At 36.9% G+C, this 21,069-nt stretch overlaps 1 protein-coding gene and 3 non-coding genes across 6 annotated transcripts; 1 reads left to right on the top strand and 3 right to left on the bottom strand.

Annotated features, from left to right (window-relative positions):
* The first annotated feature begins 396 nt into the window (after positions 1-396).
* LOC141381678 (uncharacterized) lies at positions 397-12,452 on the top strand. Of its 3 annotated transcripts, XM_073947909.1 has the most exons (5): positions 397-426; positions 1,094-1,240; positions 6,170-6,234; positions 9,563-9,640; positions 10,394-12,452. In XM_073947909.1, exon 5 carries the CDS (start codon positions 10,645-10,647, stop codon positions 11,260-11,262), a length of 618 nt encoding a protein of 205 aa, XP_073804010.1. In that variant the 5' UTR covers positions 397-426; positions 1,094-1,240; positions 6,170-6,234; positions 9,563-9,640; positions 10,394-10,644; the 3' UTR covers positions 11,263-12,452. The 3 variants fall into 3 exon arrangements, with proteins under 3 accessions (XP_073804010.1, XP_073804009.1, XP_073804008.1); XM_073947908.1 differs by lacking the exon at positions 6,170-6,234; XM_073947907.1 differs by lacking the exons at positions 6,170-6,234; positions 9,563-9,640.
* A 7,108-nt stretch (positions 12,453-19,560) lies between these two features.
* On the bottom strand, positions 19,561-19,633 carry trnak-cuu (transfer RNA lysine (anticodon CUU)). Its single transcript has one exon. It is a non-coding gene; the product is annotated as a tRNA-Lys (tRNA).
* Positions 19,634-19,794: 161 nt separating this feature from the next.
* On the bottom strand, positions 19,795-19,868 carry trnan-guu (transfer RNA asparagine (anticodon GUU)). Its single transcript has one exon. It is a non-coding gene; the product is annotated as a tRNA-Asn (tRNA).
* A 110-nt stretch (positions 19,869-19,978) lies between these two features.
* trnan-auu (transfer RNA asparagine (anticodon AUU)) lies at positions 19,979-20,051 on the bottom strand. Its single transcript has one exon. It is a non-coding gene; the product is annotated as a tRNA-Asn (tRNA).
* Positions 20,052-21,069: the final 1,018 nt, after the last annotated feature.

Here is a 21,069-nt window from a genome sequence, read left to right as displayed (position 1 = left end):
GAACTACCCCTTTAATGCTTCTTTAAGGTAAAGTTAAATATGATTGCAGAAGATAAAGAATGACAAGAAACAGACACTAAGAGACAACAATTCATATATAAAAAACTCAGGAAGTTGTAGAAATAGGAAAGACTTTAATCACAAGGATGAGATTTAGTAATGTGTTCTAGACATGCAAGTCATCATAAAGTGAATTAAAAAGGTTTTTCAAAATTATCTTTAAAATGTTTTGATCAGCTTCAAATACTAAATATGTCTGTGTGTGTGAGAGAGAAAGCTGATATAGTGTAAAGTGAAAACGAGGGAGAAATTTATCAATAAGTCATGACTCATGACAGTAGCAAAAAAAAAAGACTTTTATTTTGGCGGGGTGCTGTGACGTCACAAGGCGGCGCCGCTTTTGCGCTTTATTTCAACAGGAGAAAGGTTTGTTTTCAAGCTTTTACACTTATATAAACCGATTGATTAAAGTTTAAGGTTTTTTCATCCGATGCTAAATTATGTACCTGCTGTTGACAATATTATTTTAACCCTTTATACAACGTTACTATTTTACATAGAGGTAAAGTTGGTTTTATATTTGCACATTCTGACTTCCACTTAATATAATTTCCTAAAAGTATTATTTGCAAACTCTAAATATTGAAATTATATTAGCAGCAAATGACTATCATGTACAACATTGTTCACTGTCAAATAAACAGTGTTAATGTTGTTTTTAATTCACACTTGCACCGAATATTCAAAGTAACATGGTAAATAATATAGAGACTTCTAAATGAACGAGTGTGTAAATATAAAACTAACTTTATGCTTTATATTACCTATATTGTTTGAATAAAGCAACAGAAAAGTGTGTAATAAGTGTCTTAATGATGAATGTTTACTTGATTTAATAGCGTAATATCACTCCATTCTAAGTATACATCACTATATAATAAACGGAGTACTACTTTTAATCAGCTCATTGTTTCTTGCTCGGACTCACTCTTTTACCTGATTTCTTTTTAAATACTCTCATATAAAGAAACTGTTGTAGCAAGTGTTGAAGTTATTTTTTTTTTCTGTTCATTGTTTTATTCATTTTAAACAGGAAGTGTCCAAACAAAGAGAAAAACTCCTGCTGAAGTGACTGATCTCCACACTGTTATAAAGATGGCGTTTATTAAAGAGGAGAGTGAAGATGTGAAGATTGAAGAAACATTCACAGTCAAACAGGAAGATCTGCAGGAACAAACAGGTTGATTTTCAATCTCAAAGAACAACTCAGTCATTTGATCTTCAGATATATTTTAATAATAAGAACACTAAATTAATCCATCTTGTAGCCCTGAGTGTGCTGCCTAGTTCTCCTAAATGCACATAAGCACTTATTAAAAGAAAGTAATAAGTTTCTTTTGTTACTTGTTCTCATGTCTTTTGTCATTCTTTTATGTATTATTAGTCTCCCATTTTCTCTACCTTCTTAAGGTTATTGCTATTCTTGTTCTACTGTTTGTAAAGAGTTCTTGAGCACAGGCGCTATATAAAATTTATTAAAAATAATAAATTAAAGTTTAACTGAGCTGACGATATTTGACCTACAGTATTCTCATAGAAGATATCTGCTATTACGGTGATAGTGTTGGCTTAGTAATTTCCATTTGCATGTCACGTTGATCACAATTCCCTTTTTCCCCTCAACTTCTTTATGGGTTTAAACTTGTTTCTAGTAGTTGTTACTAGTTCTTACAGATTTTATCTGAGTTAGAACACACAAGACTCACACATGAACATTTACTCAAAGGAGAAGAACCACCAAAATGCCTTTATTGCAACAGAAACCAAACAGTTAAACATATTCTTGTGGAATGCCCCATTTTTAATGTTATCAGACAACAATATTTATCTGGAGAGACTTTAAAGGAAATATTTTTAAACGTGAATCCATCTAAAGTTGTAGAATTTTTATCAAAAGGAAATCCTAAAAAACTGTTTTAGATTTTTATCTTATATATTATCATTATTATTTATATGTTTTACCTTGTACATTATTTATTGCTGTTGATGACTTTTAATTGTTAGAATATTTTTACTTGATCTATTTTCCTTTTGCCATGACATAGCCATAGAAGCTGAAATGACAATAAAATTAAAACTCTCTCTCTCTCTCTGAGTTAGAACTAAATTAATGTTATAAAAACTAATTATCAGGGCTATTGTGTTTAAACAGGGTTTATGCGTGGTTGTAAATTACAAAATCAAAATTTTAGGCCTTCAAAAGTCTTAAATTTACTGAAATGTTGTGTTGTAGGTCTTAAATCTTTTTAAACAAGTCTTCATTTTCCTTTGTTCATGTTTTGCTGCTCAATCTGGTCAAACCCCATTCAATCACCAACAATCCATCTCAATAAAACAGTAAACTTTTTATTCAAAAAGCTCATTTTAACTCCATTCTAGCTCCATGTATTCACTGCTGAGGACAGACTGTTGTGCATATTTTTTTATATTGTTTTTAAAACTTTTAATGCATTTGTTAATTGTTTTTTTTTTTTTAAGAAAATTTATGTTGGAAAAAAGTAAAGTAGAGCTTGCTTGTTTTTACACAATATTTAAGATCTTTTGCTAAGAAATATCTAAAATATTAAATGTTTTTATTATTCGTTTATTATTGTATAATTAAATGTATAAAATTATTATTATTTATTTTTTGATAGGGAAAATAAAATCCTTTCTATCTGGGCCATTTGAAAAAATCTTTAGCCCTTTATGAGTCTAAAATTTCATTCATAATGGTCTTAAAAATGTCTTAATGTCTTAAATTTAACTTGGTGAAACCTGCAGAAACTCTGGTTTAAAGTATGTCAGAAAACGTGGATGCCCCCAATATTAAATATGCTGAATGAAATGGACACTAAAATAATTAATTATTATAAAACATTGCACAGTATTCTAAACTATATGATGTTGCTGTGGAATGACATGAGACAAAACAAACACATTATAGTGGAACAATAACGTTTAGCATTGCACTGACTACAACTGGCCAAACTAGTCTAAAACTAGTCTAAAAAAGACTTTTGCTGTTTAAGAAATGGATTACAGCATGCTGATGATATGCAAACATTTGAGCGTGAAGTTTGTCAGTATTGACCAAATTCTTGACGTACCAGCAGGCACCGCCAATGAAATCTTTTTGCTTGAGACTTTTTTTTTTTAAAGGATGAATTTTTAGATCCTAAAAACAGTGTTATGCTGCTTAGGCATGGGACAGTTTACGAGGTATACCTCGGTTTGAGAAAAGTCAAGGTTTTAAAACCGCCAATATTTTCAGCTGTATTGTTCCTACAGTATATACTTTTTAAAAATGTTTAATTTTAAGTTTTTTAGGACAACAGTATCTCCAGGAGAAAATATATCCAAATTATGAGGTTTTAAATTGTAAATAAATCTGTATTTTTAAAACAAATGAAGACAGCAGATGTCAATTATTCATTTGAATGATTTTGCCAGACATGTTTACTACTCCAAGATATTGTAAAAGTTTCTCCAATGAAAATATTTTGTTCAAAGGGAAAAAGTACAGTTAAACCATGATATTTTTATTCAAGCTTATCATACCGTCAGAATCTTATACTGGCCCATGCCTAATGCTGCTTGATGTTGCAAAGTCATATTTTCTTATTTTATTGTTTTTTGTATGTATAGTCATGAACACATTTGTTTGTGGAGCAAGTTTATTAATCCTGGTCATTTCTCCAATAGGCAACTGAAGTTCTAAAACAATAGCATATGAGTTCAGGGCCCTGTTTCAGAAAGGAGGTCAAGTAAAAACTCCCAAAAAACTAAGCCAGTTTCTGAAAGAGATGTAACTTTAACTGCGAGTCAGTTACCATGGTAACTTACCATGTGAACCTACCTGGTCAGTAGCAGGTTTTATTCTCTAAACTCGTGAGTTTTTGTCAGTCTCCTTTCCTTTTTCTCGCTTAGCCTTACGCCTGTTTCACACCGCAAGCCTCAGCGGCGCGTGAGCAGAGCGTGAGCAGCGCGCATGTCGAGCAGTAGCAGCACGCAGGCGTTTGCCTTTCACCCCAGCTGCGTCTGCAGCGCGCAGCCCTTCGGCAGCTGCTGCAGAGATCAACCTATATCTGTCTATTCTATCTAGTTACCCATGTCTCTCTATATACAAATACACCTTTTAAACTTTTCATCTGTCCAGCGGCAGAATAACAGCTCGTTAATTCATGCTCGTGCAGATGATGAGACGGACAAAAGTAACCAATGCATGCCATTCTTTTACTTATTTTCGTGTTGTCAGATTCACAGAGCAAACAGCTCCCGGTAAGAATAATTCGACTGAACATAAAACAAAGCCGATTAAAACTTTCTTGCTCTGCTCAGCTGCACAAAACACAGCGAGCTCACATAATCCAGTATGCGTGTCGAACTACGCTACCCACAATACACTTCGCCATGGACTACAAATCCCGTAAATATTCTGTTTCCCCTCTCCTACAACACTAGTGTGCAACTTAAGCAAAACTGATACTAAAATTGTTTTACATTTGGTTTTGTAGTTCGGGCCTAAATACATGTTTGTTGCCATTTTAATCGTTTTAAGTTCATTTGAATGAATATATGTATAACATTTGATGTTATCAACGTATTTATTGGGTAAAATTGCTACTTTTTACTGTCATTCAATGTGTTTTGGTCATTCTCAATGCACTGTCACTTTAATTGAGCGTGAGCAGCGCGTCAAAAATAGACCCAGCGCCGAAACTATCGCTGCACTGCTGCTTCGCCGACGCTCACGCCTCGCACTGACGCTCTGCTGCTGCGTGCGGTATGAAAGCTCTAATCTGTTAACATGGACGCCGAAAACACACGCGCTGCTCACGCTCTGCTCACGCGCCGCTGACGCTTGCGGTGTGAAACAGGCGTTACGTTTCCAGCCACCTGTTTTTAAGTGCATTTTGGATGGGCTATGAGCATAAAAAATTGGTTGATGGAAACGTCATGATGCACATAACTTTTGAAATATTGGCATAAAAAACATGCGCATAACTAAGTAGGATAAACTTTTGAAATATTGGCATAAAAAACATGCGCATAACTAAGTAGGATAAACTTAAACTTACGTAAACTACGCAAGCACCTTTACTGAACAAATTCCAGTTTGTGCATTAAAAAAGGTTGGTTATAAGAGATTATATGATGATACAAATGTGTGTGAATGCACAAACCAGCAGGCTGAGTACACTGCAGAACGTCTAAAATGTTGTTTTGGTCATTCTAAAACACCTTAACCATTTCGGTATTCATGTAATTATATTATTAATGATCTCCAGAGCGTCTGGAGTGTGTCAAGAGTGTCTGTTCTCTGCGTCTCATGGCTTCAAACGCCACCACTTGTTCATTGTCCTCTGAGGTGAAAGTCATTTATTAAATAAGCAAAAGATTCATGTAACTTCTTCTACCGTAATAAATTCTGTTTTTACTGTTGATACTTGTAACCAGTTAATCAGGAAGTGACGATTTTGTTCTCTTTGATTCATTGGATGGAAACGCTGATTTATTTGCGTATTTTTCATGCGATATTCCAGTTTTGCAAATAAATTTAGTTCTCATTTTTGGATGGAAACATAGCTATTACCAACATTTCAGTCACACAAAGAACAGTACGTTACTTATGAGAATGGCTTGGCCTTTAATAAATAATTAGCTTAAAATTACAGACCTTCGACAGGGACATGTACTGTAACTAGATTAATGGGATTATTACTCGTTCTAAACACTATGTTTTAGTTCTGCTTACATTCTTATTATTCAAATATTTATATTTTTCAAAAGTCTTCAATTTTTCCACAACATACATATTGAACAACAAATTGACATGATACATAGCTACAGACATATTCACACCCCATAAAGAAAAAGGGAGAAAGAGAAAAATAAAAATTAATTAATTGAATCAATAAAAATAGATAAAACAAATTAGTAAATTAGGGATAAACTCTCACTTAGTATATTATAACCTCTGATCGTTAAATGTAGGATAGGAAAGGCTGCAAAACCTCATTAAACTTTTTTGTAGAGCCTCAGATAGTGTGCTCAAGTTTAAGTGTGATAATACTTCTAATATCTAATGTTTGTGGGATGGCGTTTTTTTTTTGTTTTTTTACACAAGAGAAGAATCAGGCATCTGGCCAATAAAAAAGAAAAGGCAATGATTTCTACGTGATTAGCTGACAGGTACATTTTGCATTGTATTATTATTATTATTATTGTATTTTCAAATTATTTCTTTACTCACTGGAATCAAAGCACAAAGTAGTGAGCATAAAGACACTGGATTAGACGTGTGCTTTTCCATCAGTAACCAAAGTGGGGCCTCATCATTACAGATGTTGGACAACCAGAATATCAGTTTGTGTAAATTAGCCACCCAATAATAGAATAAGAAATTTGGCATTGCCAATCCACCCATCCCCCCCCCCCCCCCCCCCCCAACCCCTCATATGTGAGAAATTTCTTATCCCAGAGAAATGTAGAAATATAATTATTCAACTCCTTGAAAAATGACTTGGGAATAAAAACAGGCACAATCTGAAATAGAAACAGTCTTGCCAAATCCTAGCCAAAGATAAAGGAACGGTTGACCACCACGTCATGTCTCGTTTGGCTTTGTCTAATGTCGTTTTAAAGTTATTATTGAACAAATCCTTATATTTGCGTGTCACACTCACACCCAGATATACAAATTTATCAGGAATTACTGAAAATGGAAGGATTAGAAGGACATTAGCTGTGCTTTATCATTAATAGGGAAAAGGAGATTGACTTTGTATCCAGAAACATTTGCAAAGTTTCAAATGATTGTAAGAGTTTTTTTAATACATGTATCTTGATTTGACAGAAAAAGAAGATGATCATCTGCATATAGCAGGAGCTAATGTTCTTGTCCCTCTCTGAAAATTCCTTGCAAGCCATCGGAGTTCATTAATACGGTTGCAAGAGGTTTCATGGCAGTGTCAAAGAGCACAGGGGACAGAGGGAAGCCCTGTCTCATTCCCCTAGAGCAGGCATGTCCAAACTCTGTCCAGGAGGGCCGGTTTCCTTTAGATCTAACCCTAATCAGACACACCTGAGCTAGCTAATCAAGCTCTTACTTGGCTTTCTTTAAACATCCTTGCAGGTGTGTTGAGGCAAGTTGGACCTAAAATCTGTAGGATTAACCATGGTCAAATATGCATATAACTCCCTTTCCTTCTTGTCTATGGGCTTGTCTCCCTTTCAGTGCTTCTTAGGCTACCAGCCCCTCTGTAGACTGATTTCATGAGGCCATCATTTTAAAAACAATATCGAGGCTGCGTTGGGAAGAAACCCGGAAGTATCGCCTGGAGTCACACAGGAACATTGTGTACCTGGCTGTAATCACAGTCATTTCTGGTGGGCACCAGTGAACACTGGCAAATCAGCGCTGTTTAAGAACACACTCAGTGGCACCTAAATGTTAGCGGGAAATGGACATTTTTAAAACTTCAGTACCGGGACAACACTATTACAGACAACACGAGGGTGTGAGGGTGTTTTATCGCTCACTCTGTTACATAGGCTGAAGCAAGGATTCATCCCCACAGTGTTTACCTGGTACCGTGAACTGAATCCTAGGGGGACATTTAAGCGTATTATTCTTAAAGAGAGTGTAATTTCATTTGATGCCTAATCTGCTTTTAATTGTTTAAATTAAACTGAACTAAATGATATTACAGTGATTGTACACCATCTGCATTTACAAATCGCGACAACAACTGGAGGGTTGTAGTCCACAGCATGTTGTTGCAGTGTTTACAGTGCTGATCCTATACCTCCAGGTTTTTCCCACTGCAGCCTAGCTTTTGTTCTTTAAAATGGTGACCATGTGAAATAAGCGTATTCTCTTCCCAAGAACCAGATACCATTTTTAACTCATGCATTCATTCATTCAGAGATGCCTCTAGACATGGAGTATCACCAGAAAAGCACTGGCAATAGGAATGAAGCGTCTGCCACCTCTATACATGTGTGGTCAGAAAGTCTGGTTGTCACACAGAGACATTTTTAGGGTATGTGTGAAACAAGAAAAAAAAATAAAATGATGGCTCAGCCGACGTAGCACTAGGTGGAAGGTGCGTTTATTTACAGTGCAATCCAATGTGTCCAATCCATAAAAATAAAAAAAATAAAGTAGACTATATATATATATATATATATATATATATATATATATATATATATATATATAAAATAAACAAACAACAAAACAAACAAATAAATAAAGTAACAAAATAATTATATACAAAATATTTGCTATCCAGAATTTTCAAACCAACCATTTGTCACTACTCGCACCTTCTATCTCCTACGACTCCCCCACTGAACTGAGCTATTTATAGTGAGTGACTCCACCCAGTTTGGATTAAACCATATTGAAGGTAAGTATAAGGTAAGTATGGACATAAACAAATCTTTAAGGTAAGCATTTCACACTTTCATACACTTCATTTGTATTACCATATAACTTAAAACAAAAATTATTAATTAGCATTTTTACATGTCATGAATAAACTCCTTTTTTTCATTGTTTTCCATTCTTTTCATCCTCCACATTCTTTTCATCCTCCACCCGGTAGATCGGCTGGTGGAGTGAATGTAAGTTATGTGTGTGTGCATGAATACGTGGGTGTACAGCTCTGCTGCAGGCCAGTGACAAACACCTTTGTCACATTACCTCCCACCTCTCCTAGATTGCCGACGTGAGGCAATCTTGACAGGTAATCTGCTGTGACATTGCTCTTTCCTGCCTTGTGTCTTACATTAAACTTGAAAGGCTGCAGTGACAGGTACCATCTGGTCACCCTGGCATTCTTGTCTTTTATTGTATTGATCCAAGTTAAGGCTCTGTGACCCGTTTCTAGGGTAAACTCTCTACCCATCAGGTAGAATCTCAAACTGTCCAGTGCCCACTTTATAGCCAATCCTTCTTTTTCAATGGTGGCATACCTGGTCTCTCGTGGCAACAGCTCTCTACTTAGGTATAGGATGGGGTGTTCCTGACCTTCATCCTCCTTTTATTAGTTCCATAGTGAGTCTTAAGGGAAAGACAGGGGCCGTTCTTGAGAGAGGGGGTACTGTCACCGTACCTCACGCTTTTGCTCTCTTCTCCTGTTCTGGGTTACAGATTATCTCATATCATCTGCTTTTATTTTCAGTCACAGGAGCTCTCGTTTCCCTTTTTGCCTGTTTATACCACATAATTTCCCTTCATGTTTGTCAGTATGTTATCGATCATTTGTGTGCATATTATTTTGTTACTCACCCTGTATTTGTGTCCAGGACCGCTAGTGAGTGAGTGTCTGGTTGTTTTTTCCCATGACACTTTATCAGCGCTCACCCGACCGGGTGTTTACTTTGATTTTTGCTTTTTCCGGTTCTCACTCCTCAATAAACCCTTGTTGTTTTTCTGCATTTAATTCAGTTCTTTTTTTTTTTTTTTTTTTAATTATGACACAAGTATTTTCTTTCTTATTTGTGTTTACAGGTCTTTAGATTTTGACATGATGTCTTGCTTTTGAGGCTCTTTTGGTCTACTTCACTTTGTCAGACAGGTCCTATTTAGGTAATTTCTTGATTGAGAACATGTGGTAGTAATCAGGTCTGGGTGTGGCTAGAGAACTTGAAACCGGTGGGATAAATAAAGTTATGTTTAATGGGGAAAAACATTTTCACACAAGTCTGTGTAGTTCAGTGTTCTGTCTTCCTTTTAAGAACAAAAATCCTCATTTAAAAACTGCACAATGCATTTAATTATGATATCTTTGTCTAATATTTATATTTGTTTGATGATATGAAACAGTTAAGTGTTAGTATTCTGCATTGCATTTGTTACATGCAGATTACTAAACCAGAGAACATTTGTCATCTAAAGGTGCAGGTTTAAGGCTTTATGCAGATGTTATGCAGATATGTCTCATGTCTGTGGGGCAAATATTCTCAGAGATTCAGCTGCTTTTCTGACAGGTTTACCATTCAGGCACAGAATGAAAAAGCATTCCTTATCTGCTTTACAAGTTTTTCAAAAACATGTTGTTTTGTTGTGATTATGAATATATACAAATAGAAACTGGCCATTTACAGCTTTCAAATTTATGTCTCATCAATATGACCAAAATTATCTGGGATTAATCATATAAGAATCCGCTTAAATGTGAATGTGTGTAATGGACACCAGGAGGTTAATATGACAAGATCAATCTAAATATGATCTGCTGTTTTTACATTTAATGTGCATCAAAATTAAAGTTTTCACTTTCTTTTCACTGAGAGTTTTAATGATTTACTAAAAGCTGAACTTTTTTTTTTATTATTTCAGACCTAATTAAAGAGTATGAGAGGAGTAAAGAGGAGGAACATCATGTCAAAATTGAAGACAAAACTCATTTAGAGACTGATGGTATTTTAAAACTGAGAGACAAGAATCGTTTTACCTGCACTAAGTGTGGGAAGAGTTTGGCAAACAAAAGCAAACTTAAGATTCACTTGAGGATCCACAATGGGGAGAAACTATTCACATGCACTCAGTGTGGGAAGAGTTTCAACCAATCATCAAACCTTAATCAACACATGAGGATCCACACTGGAGAGAAACCATTTACATGCACTCAGTGTGGGAAGAGTTTCAGCCAATCAGCATCCCTTAATCAACACATGAGGATCCACACTGAAGAGAAACCATTCACATGCACTCAGTGTGGGAAGAGTTTCAGCCAAATATCATACCTTGCTAAACACATAAGGATCCACACTGGAGATAAACCATTCACATGCACTCAGTGTGGGAAGAGTTTCAGCCAATTATCATCGCTTAATCAACACATGAGGATCCACACTGGAGAGAAACCATTCACATGCCCTCAGTGTGGTAAGAGTTTCAGCCAATCATCAAACCTTAATATACACATGAGGAACCACACTGGAGAGAAACCATTCACATGCCTTCAGTGTGGGAAGAGTTTTAGCCAATTAACATCCCTTAATCGACACATGATGATCCACACTGGAGAGAAAGAGTATATGTGCTTGAAGTGTGAGAAGACTTTTATTACAGCTGCAGAATTGAAACGCCACCAGAGGGTTCACACTGGAGAAAAACCGTACAAGTGTTCACAGTGCAGTAAGAGGTTTGCTCGCTCAGGAACCCTGAAAACACATGAGATGATTCACACTAGAGAGAAACTGTAGACATGATCAGTGTGTACAAAGTTTCACTAAATCAGGGCAGCTTAAGAAACAAAAACAAAAAGGCTAGGACAAAACAACCAGTAAATCCTGAAAAAAATGAGAAATCAACAGATGAAAAATCCAAGACGGACGGGATAGCTGATAGCTTGTCACCTATCATTGCAGCAATATTTACAGACATCAAAGCTTTCCAGAAGAATGTTAAATCTGATTTAACCGCCTTCCAAGATTCTCTCGCAAAAGATGTGAAAATGGAATTAAGTAACTGTAAACAAGAAGTCAATCAACAACTGGATGACCTTATCACGGACCTAAATGCAACGACAGAAAAGGTCAACGAAGTGGAGCAGCGAGTTGGAGAATTTTGGAGGAGAACATTGCTGAGATGAAAGAAATGCTCAATCAATCCATTCAAATACAAGAAAATTTAAAAGGGAAACTGTGAGATCTAGAAACACACTCCCGTAGAAATAATAATCAGATTTTTGGAATCCCGGAAGGAAGCATTCTGAATGAAAAGGGAATTAAGTTCTAAACACCACCGCCGGCAAAACTTAAAATCTTTTTGGAAAACGGGCCGATTATGTACAATTCAATGACGGAGGCATCAAGAGATCTGAAAGAAAAAGGACTGATAAACAGCGAATAAGAAACTATTATAGGAATCCCTGGGAAAGAGAAACAAAGACCTTGGCAAAAGGTTGGAGTGACATGGAAGAAAAGTAAGGAAAAACATCAAGCGAAGATCCGGGAAAAACTATGTGAATTTCAAAGGGACAACACTAGCTTTGTTTGAAAGGGTAAAACCTGACAGATCCTAACAAAAAACTCTAAGAGACTGGTAAATCTTCTTGACTTGATTCACCGATAATGGACCAAGGTTATAATAGTTTTGGATTTTTCATTAGTTTTAGTTTCTATTTCGTTTTGACTTTTTATTTTAATTTTTTTATAATGTATTTATTAATTTTTAAGCAAAACAGATACAACAACAAACAAGTGAACAGAACCTGGGGAGAACGAAAAGAAAGAAAAAAAAAGAGGGGGGGGGGGCATTAATTAAAGTAGCGATATTGCATCCTTGTTAAATCAATCCTCTGATGATTATGGAGGTTATGTTTAAACCCATATGTAACAAAAATGGATCCCACCTCTCATGAAATAAAACATCTTTGCCATGTAGGACACAAGTTAAGTAGTCCAGTGGTACATATTCAAGTATTACCCTGTGCCATAAAGACTTTGTAGGAGTTTTGTCCGTTATCCAGTTCAGGAGAATACATTTTCTTGCACAAAATGTCAGAAACTTGCAAAGTGTTTTTTTATGCTTGTCCATATTAATCTCGTCGAATATCCCAAGCAGCATATGCTTGGGGTCACAACCAATATTAAAAGATAAAATTCCACTAATTTCTTGTTCAATCATGGCCCAGAACTTTTGAATTTCCCTTCAAAGCCAGAAACAATGAACCAGGGGCCTCATGTACAAAGACTTGCATGGAAATCATACTAAAACATTGCGCACGCACAAAGCTGTAAATGTGCGTACGCAGAAAAAAATTCAAATGTATGAAACACTGCGTACGCTGAATCCCACGCATATTCTTTTGTACATCCGAATGATTGTGACACTGGCAACATGCACGAGCACAAAACCCCTCCCTTCCTCCTCCCCCGTATGAATATGCTAATGACTCTACTTTGGCAAAACCCAATGAAAAAGCAAAGGCAAAAGCAAGCAAAAAGAGAAACTTTGAACAGAATGTGAATTGGTGGTGCTGCTTTCGGAGGTAGACTGGAGAATAAACAACAAAAGAAAAAAATTGAGTGGGAGAGTTTAGCTGATACGGTTAACACAGTTGGGTCTGAACATCGCACTGAGTGCATTAAAAAAGAAATTGTGTGATTTATATCTGTAAAATGTTGCAGCAGTCGTAACAGTCTCAGTGGCGCAGCTCATAAGACTCATGTCAACATGTTTTGACACGTTCAAGCATGAACTCGGTTCGAATCCAAATTGCAAATTGTGCTTTAATGTTTAGCTGGTCAACTGTATGGTATGGAAACCTTATATACCTGCTAGATGAACCCGTCTCATACAGCTGCCATTGCAAGGCTCAGACACTTTGTAAAGAGCAATTTAACACAACTGCCTCTAGGAGTCGCCAATGGAAATAAAACAGACACGCACAAAAAATGTGCGTACGCCTGCCAGAAAGCTGCCGTGAAGCTGCGCACATTCCCACGTTCAGTTCATCGTTAGTAAATCCAAACGTGAGCGATTCTGAGCGTGAAACCTGGCGTACGCAAAGTTTTTGTGCGTACGCAGCGTTGATACATGAGGCCCCAGGTCTCCTTCCTCGGTTTTACATTTCAGACACATTGGTGACAACTCCTCTTTAAACTTGTGCCTCCGGGAGGGAGAGATGTGAGCTCGACGTATAATTTTCAGTTGCATTGCTTTTACTCTGTTACATACACTTAGGGACATTGCATTTTTCCAAGCTTCCTTCCATTGATCATCTGTGATTTGTGTATCAAGGGTCCTTTCCCAAGTCTTTCAAGAAGCCCGTATTTAAAGAGCCACAATCCTTCAGGACTTTGTAGAAACAGCTTGTGGAATTGTGCCTGTATGAAAAAAGTTGTCTTTCCACAACTCAAATGTCCTGATTTTCGAGTACTGTAGTGTCTTTTTTTCACAAAGTCTCTTAGTTGCAAGTAGCGGTAAAAATCTTGTCGCGGAATATTATATTTATTGGTCAGTTGGTCAAAAGACATTAAATATTTCCATTAAACAAGTCATGTAATGTGGTGAGACCTTTTTGTGACCAGACTTTAAATTGTGGGTCTTCAGTTCCTGGCAGAAAGTCAAAATTATCACAGATGGGGTAAAGGTTGAGGTGAGTCGAGATCTCCCTTCCAAACGTTTTATAGATTGCCATGCTTTGATAGTACAAACCGTGATGGGATTATTGCAGGCCATTTTCACTGATTTAAGTTTTAAAAAAAAAGCAAATTTCTGAGAGGGATTTTACAGAGTGAACTTTCAATGTCAAACCAAACTGCACTGGGTCCTTTATGTATCCAGTCAGAAATAAAGTGCAAATGTACGCTTAATTGGTATTTTCGAATGTCTGGAAGGTCAAGACCAACTGCCAAGGATGAAAGCATTAAAGTTGAAATTTTTATTTATAAAAATTATATTAAAGTTGAAATTTTTAAATATGTTAAACCTTCTGGGGCCTACCTAAATGGAAATAGTGGTAGTGTTTGGGGTATTTGTTGTAAACTTCCTATAGGCATTGCCACTGATTTATGGTAGTTAATTTTATAACCAGAAAAATCTGCAAACCTGTCAATCATGTCTAAGAGTTTTGGAGTAGAGGTTTCAGGATTTACCATGAATATAAGAATGTCGTCGGCATATAGAGCAATCTTGTGTGGTTTGTTTGCTACCATAAAACCATTAATTATATTATTTTCCTGTACTGCTTCTGCTAATGGCTCTATTATTAAGGCAAACAGAAGGGGTGAGAGAGGGCAACCTTGCCTTGTTCCTTTCTCAATTTTGAACATAGAGGATCTACAGCCATTAGTAAGTACAGCACTAAAAGGCTAATTATACAAAGACCAAATCTATGTAACGTATGGAATAAAAAGGGTCATTCGATGCGATCAAACGCCTTTTCCGCATCTAATGAGATCACAAGACCTACTGATTGTTGTTTAGCAAATTGAATCACATTCAAAAGACGTCGCATGTTATTTACCGAGTTACGGCCTACAATAAAGCCGGTTTGGTCATCCTTTACTAATATAGGAAGAAAGCCTTTAAGGCGGGTGGCCAAAATTTTTGAAAGGATCTTCAGATCTACATTTAGCAGTGATATGGGGCGATATGACGAACAGTACTTTGGTTGTTTTCCTTTTTTCAAAATTAAGGATATATTTGCCTCTCTCAGTGACGGTAGGCGGCCTTTTCAGAAAGAGTCATTAAACATATTTAATAATGGATCCACTAATAAGTCTTTGAATTCCTTATAGAATTCACAACTAAGTCCATCTGGACTAGGTGCTTTCCCAGATTGTAAACTCTTTATTGCTGCTAGAACCTCATTTTTAGATATAGGGGCATTAAGGGGTAATAACTGATCTTCAGATAACGTGGGGAGATTAAGTGTCGAGAAGAAAAGCTCTGTGGTTTGTGTTGTGTCCCCATTTAGTTCTGATTTGTAGAAATTCTCAAAATAATCTTTAAATGTATTATTAATGAATATGCTGTCCATAGAGTGTTTACCGTTACTGTCTATAATAGATTGTATAGATTGAGAGTCGGATTTTTTCTTTGTTAGGTGTGCTAAATATTTCCTAGCTTTATCCCCATGTTCATACATTTTCTGCTTAGCAAAGTGAATTTTCACTTCTGCCTGTTTTGTTAAAAGAGAGACTAACGCAGACCTTTGCGCCGTAATTTCCTTTAGTTTAACAGGGCTTGGTTTATTAATGTATGTTCTCTCAGCATCCCTAAGCTTAGACTCTAAAATCTCTTTTTGTTCCGCTTGTTTACGCCTTTTACTATGTGTGTACGCTATTATAATGCCTCTAGAAAATGCTTTGGTTGTGTCCCATAATAAGGATGAATCTTCAGTTGAGACCGAATTGATGGACATAAAAGTGTTGAATTCCTCTGTAAAATATGTAATAAAGTTATGATCAGCTAATATAAATGGATGAAATCTCCAACCACTGGCTTTATTATTTTGATTTCCAAAGGAAAATTCAGTGAAAACTGCCGCGTGGTCAGATATTATTATATCTCCGATAGAGAATAGATAGTCTATTCTCGTGTGACAACTATGAACTTTTAAAAAATAAGTGTACTCTCTCTCTGCAGGGTGGCAAGCCCTCCAAATATCTACATAATCAAAGTCTTCACACAGGGCCTTAAGTGTTTTAGCCTGTACTGATAGTAACGGTTTCCCTGCTGGGAATTTATCAATAATAGGACATAAATGGCAGTTAAAGTCACCCCCAATGAATAATGATTCAACTCCCCAGTCTGCTAATTTGGCAAAGGCTTCAGTAAGAAAATTATTTGGGTGACCAGGAGGCCAATAAATATTCATGAAGGCAATTTCTTCCCCATGTAAAAGCCCTTTTAGAAGTACATAGCGCCCTCTAGTGTCTTTAATAACTTCCACCGATTGAAGTGGCACACCTTTTTTAATTAAAATAACTACACCCCTACTCCTTGAAGTAAAGGAGGAAAAATGGGCTTGGGCATAACACCCCTGCGAAAGCTTAGTATGTTCTTGGTCATTTAAGTGGGTCTCTTGAAGTAATGCAACGTCCACCCCCTCCTTTTTTAGATAAGTCAGGACCTTTCTTTTCTTAATAGGTGTGTGAATTCCATTAACATTCCAAGTACAGACCTTCAGATTTAACATTTTAAGTATATATTAAACATAATGTGACCCCATTTATATAGATAAGGTTGCATGAATATCGTACGAAAAGAAAGGGAAAAAATAAAATAAAAAAGAAGGGAAAAAAGAACGAAAATGAAAAAAAATGGGGAGATAAAAAAGGGATTCATCCAAGTATACAACAAATACAAAACTGGAACAATAGAACAGTCATTAAACATCAAAATATTTCACACCAGCTCTCGTTATGAGAGTAACTGTGAATTAGAGGCCCCTTAACGGCAAAAGGAACTACTAAGAAAACTCCTACCTAAATATTAAGCGGTAGTGCCGCTATAAACATCAGCATGGTTTTAATAAACCGAACAGTACGCCTTATTGGCCAATATTTCCCAAATACCCAGATAAATTCACAATATCTGCCTTCACGTTAATGTGTGAGTGTCTGTGGTATGAGTTGGCCGACTATCACGCAAGTGGTCTCCCATCTGGTGATTCAGGTACTATCGGTAGATGTTGCATACAACGAGTCTAGAAATGCCACAACAGCAGCTGGGTCATGAAACACCTTCACTGAGCCACGAAAGTTTACCTTGAGGAGGGCAGGGTAAATTTGCCTGTATTCCGCGCCTATGGACTTCAGGCGTTTCTTGACTTCATCGAACATCCTGCGTTTACGGAGAACGGACGCAGAGAAATCCTGAAAAATCATCACTGTGCTGTCTCCAAATTTTAAAGGAGAACCTCTGGATCCCAGCTCCCGCGAAGCATTTAACACACGTTGTTTGTCTTGGAAATTGTGAAATCTTACCAGGATAGGACGTGGTCGTTGTGTGGCAGGGGGTTTCGGAGCGTGGGACCGGTGCGCTCTTTCTAACTTTATACGGCCCTCTTTTGTTGGGATGGCGAGGGTCTCAGGAAGCCATGACTCGAAGAATTGCGTTGGATTTTCACCTTCTATGCCCTCAGGTAATCCGACAATTCGGATATTCTGCCGTCTGCCCCTGTTTTCAAGGTCGCCCTTTCATTCAAATCGTGCACAAGTTTCTCCAGACTTTGTAGTTTAGTTTTGAAAGGGGACAATTCGTCTTCCACCTCAGATATCCTGGTTTCTGCTTCTGCAATCCTTTTATTATGCTCGGCTAGCTCCGCGCGGTGCATTTGCAGTAGATGTGATATCGGGTCCATTTTATCATCTATGAGTTTAGAGATATTAGCTGTAATCTCCGCTACCACGTCCGACAGTGGGTTTGTGGATGAACTCGTGTTAGCGCCGTCAGGATGTTCGTTAGCCTCTTCACGGCTAGTAAACTGCGTTTTTTTTACGTGGCATATTTTTCGATTGCCTCAGAAAGTAGTCATCCATGTTCATACTGTAAAATACTGAGTCTGCGCGTGTAAAAACGTAACCTACTGAAAGTTTTAAAATAAAATATGACAACGTGACACTACCGCTTAACTACACACAGCCTTCCTTCAAGCCGCCATCTTGGAACCGGTAAAGGGATATTATTAAAAACATATTGATTAATAGAAACATAAAAATAAAATTAATTATAGGTACATGATTACAACACATCAGTTATAAATAATTGTTATTAAGTATAATAAATATATATTAGCAAAAGGCATGCATTTCTTTTATCAGATGGGTAATTATAACACATTAACACAATAGTAATCATAATAATAAACATTTAGCCGCAAAAGACAAAATTTTATTATTCAGAGCAGAATGACTGTAACACATTAGTTATACATAACTATAATTCATATAGCTCATTATTATTTAGCAGCTATATCTTATGGGTACATCATTGTAACAGTTATACATCATATAAACATAATAAACATTTAGCAACAAAAGGCAGGCAATTACAGCTTTTAATTTATTCTTACAATTCATATAGCTAATGAAGATTTAGCAGAGAAAGACTATAATTTTGTGTAAACTTTATTTTGTTTTAGGCTAAGAAATATGGGGGGAGGGGGCTGTTGATATAGAGGTAAAGTTGGTTTTATATTCGCACATTCGTTCATTTAGAAGTCTCTATATTGTTTACCATGTTACTTTGAATATTCGATCGGAATTAGCATGCAAATATGACTTGAAAACAACATCAACACTGTTTATTTGACTGTGAACAATGTTGTACTTTGATAGTCATTGGCTTCTAATATGATTTCACTGTTTGGAGTTTGCAAATAATACTTTAAAGGAGTTATATTATTAAGGGAAAAGTCTGAATGTGTGAATATAAAACCAACTTTACCTTTATGCTGTTGATGTGTCTACAAACGTTTTGATTGACACAAACAACTGTATATACAGTACATATGCATGTTCATATAGATACAGTTATTAAATTAAACACACATTCAAACAAATTAATGATTTCTGCAATCATATCTCAAGTCTGTAATGTTAAACAGGGTGCGGGTCGTGATCTTTAACACTATGCAAAAAACAGTGAACTTAGGGTGACTTTTGTTAAAATTCTTGTCATACAATAATAAATCAGCGTTAGGAGGCCAAGACTGTGTTATAACAAAAGACTACAATAAACAAAACAGCTTTTATCAGTAGATTTAAACGTTGACAAAAAGAACTTACCTTGATCTGTTATATTGTGCTGTGCGCTCGTGAGAATACAGCAGTGTTGTTATTCATTTGCATATGCCGCAACGCGATTGGCTCTCATCCATTCTGACAATAGAGGGCGAGAGCCAGATGATCCTGATCCAGGTAGCGCCACAGAGACTTAGTTAAAGGTCACCTACAGTGGTAGAAACGCTGAACTTTGTCTCAAAAGGTCTGCTACATGAACCCTTATGAAAGTTTGCTGTGAGAGAGACAGAAAGGTAATAGAAACGCCCAACGTGGGGCTCGAACCCACGACCCTGAGATTAAGAGTCTCATGCTCTACCGACTGAGCTAGCCGGGCAACTTACCTAAGACCTGGACACTGTTGACATCAATACCTTCCCTACCCGTGACAATCTTCTGCTAAATTCTGAATTCATCTTGTAACGCTGGACAGAACGAGGCCCAGGATCTATGCCCAGTGCACGTGTTAGCAGTTGCAATCCTGCAAAATGCTTAATTCGTCCCTGGGTGGGCTTGAACCACCAACCTTTCAGTTAACAGCCGAACGCGCTAACCGATTGCGCCACAGAGACTTACTTAAAAGTCACCTACAGTGATAGAAATGCTTAACTTTGTTTCAAAAGGTCTGCTATATGAACCCTAATGAAAGTTTGCTGTGAGAGAAACAGAAAAATAAAAGTAACGCCCAACGTGGGGCTTGAACCCACGACCCTGAAATTAATAGTCTCATGCTATACCGACTGAGCTAGCCAGGCTGTTGAAGAGCTTACTCAAGAGCTAGACACCGTTGACATCAATACCCTTCCTACCCGTGAGAACGTTCTGTTAAATCCTGAATTCATCTTAAACGCTGAACAGAACGAGGCCCAGGATCTATGCCCAGTGCACGTGTTAGCAGTTGTAAGGCAGCAAGAAGCTTAATTCATCCCTGGGTGGGCTTGAACCATCAACCTTTCAGTTAACAGCTGAATGCGCTAACTGATTGCACCACAGAGACATAGTAAAAGGTCACCAACAGTGATAGAAACGCTGAACTTTGTCTCAAAAGGTCTGCTATATGAACCCTAATAAAAGTTTACTGTGAGAGAGACAGAAAGATAACAGAAACGCCCAACGTGGGGTTTGAAACCACGATCCTGAGATGTAGGGCCCTATTATACACCCGGCGCAACGTGGCGCAAGGCGCAGCGCAATAGTCTTTTACTACTTTAAGCTTGGCGCAAGGGTCATTTTCAGGCAGTGCGCCACGCTGTTTAAATAGCAAATGCATTTGCGCTCAAATGTGCGCCCATAGGCGTTCTGGGGTCCGTTCTTCGTACGTGGATTACTCAGTTAGCTGGATTTGGATATTGACGATTTGACATGATCCAGGATCGTTTCGTTCTTCAAAGCTGATCCGAGAGTTGTTGTCATGGCAACAGTTCTGCTAGGTCAAACCTGATCGGGAGCAGGTTCAATTCCTATACACAGGATTAGATCGGCTCAGTTTAAGCAAAGATAATACAGAACTTATGTTCCGAATTCTGATATTTTCTTACAGTAGTAGTTATATACACTTGGGAAAATGGTACATATTTTTTAACTATATATATAAAGTTATAGTCATTAATAAAATAAATAAAGTTATACATATTAATAAATCGTATGCAATCTGCACCCTCGAAATGAACAAAGACTGCCATCTGGTGGTGCAAAGAGAAAACTTATTGGTATGAACTTTTTAGATCGCTTAGTACAAATTGTGTATAATAGAAATGCACAATATGTGACTTT

Source organism: Danio rerio, chromosome 4, assembly GCF_049306965.1.
Source record: "Danio rerio strain Tuebingen ecotype United States chromosome 4, GRCz12tu, whole genome shotgun sequence".
Classification (NCBI taxonomy): Eukaryota; Metazoa; Chordata; class Actinopteri; order Cypriniformes; family Danionidae; genus Danio; species Danio rerio.
The sequence above is the reverse complement of the archived record's forward strand: the minus strand, read 5'-3'. Positions and strand labels throughout refer to the sequence as shown.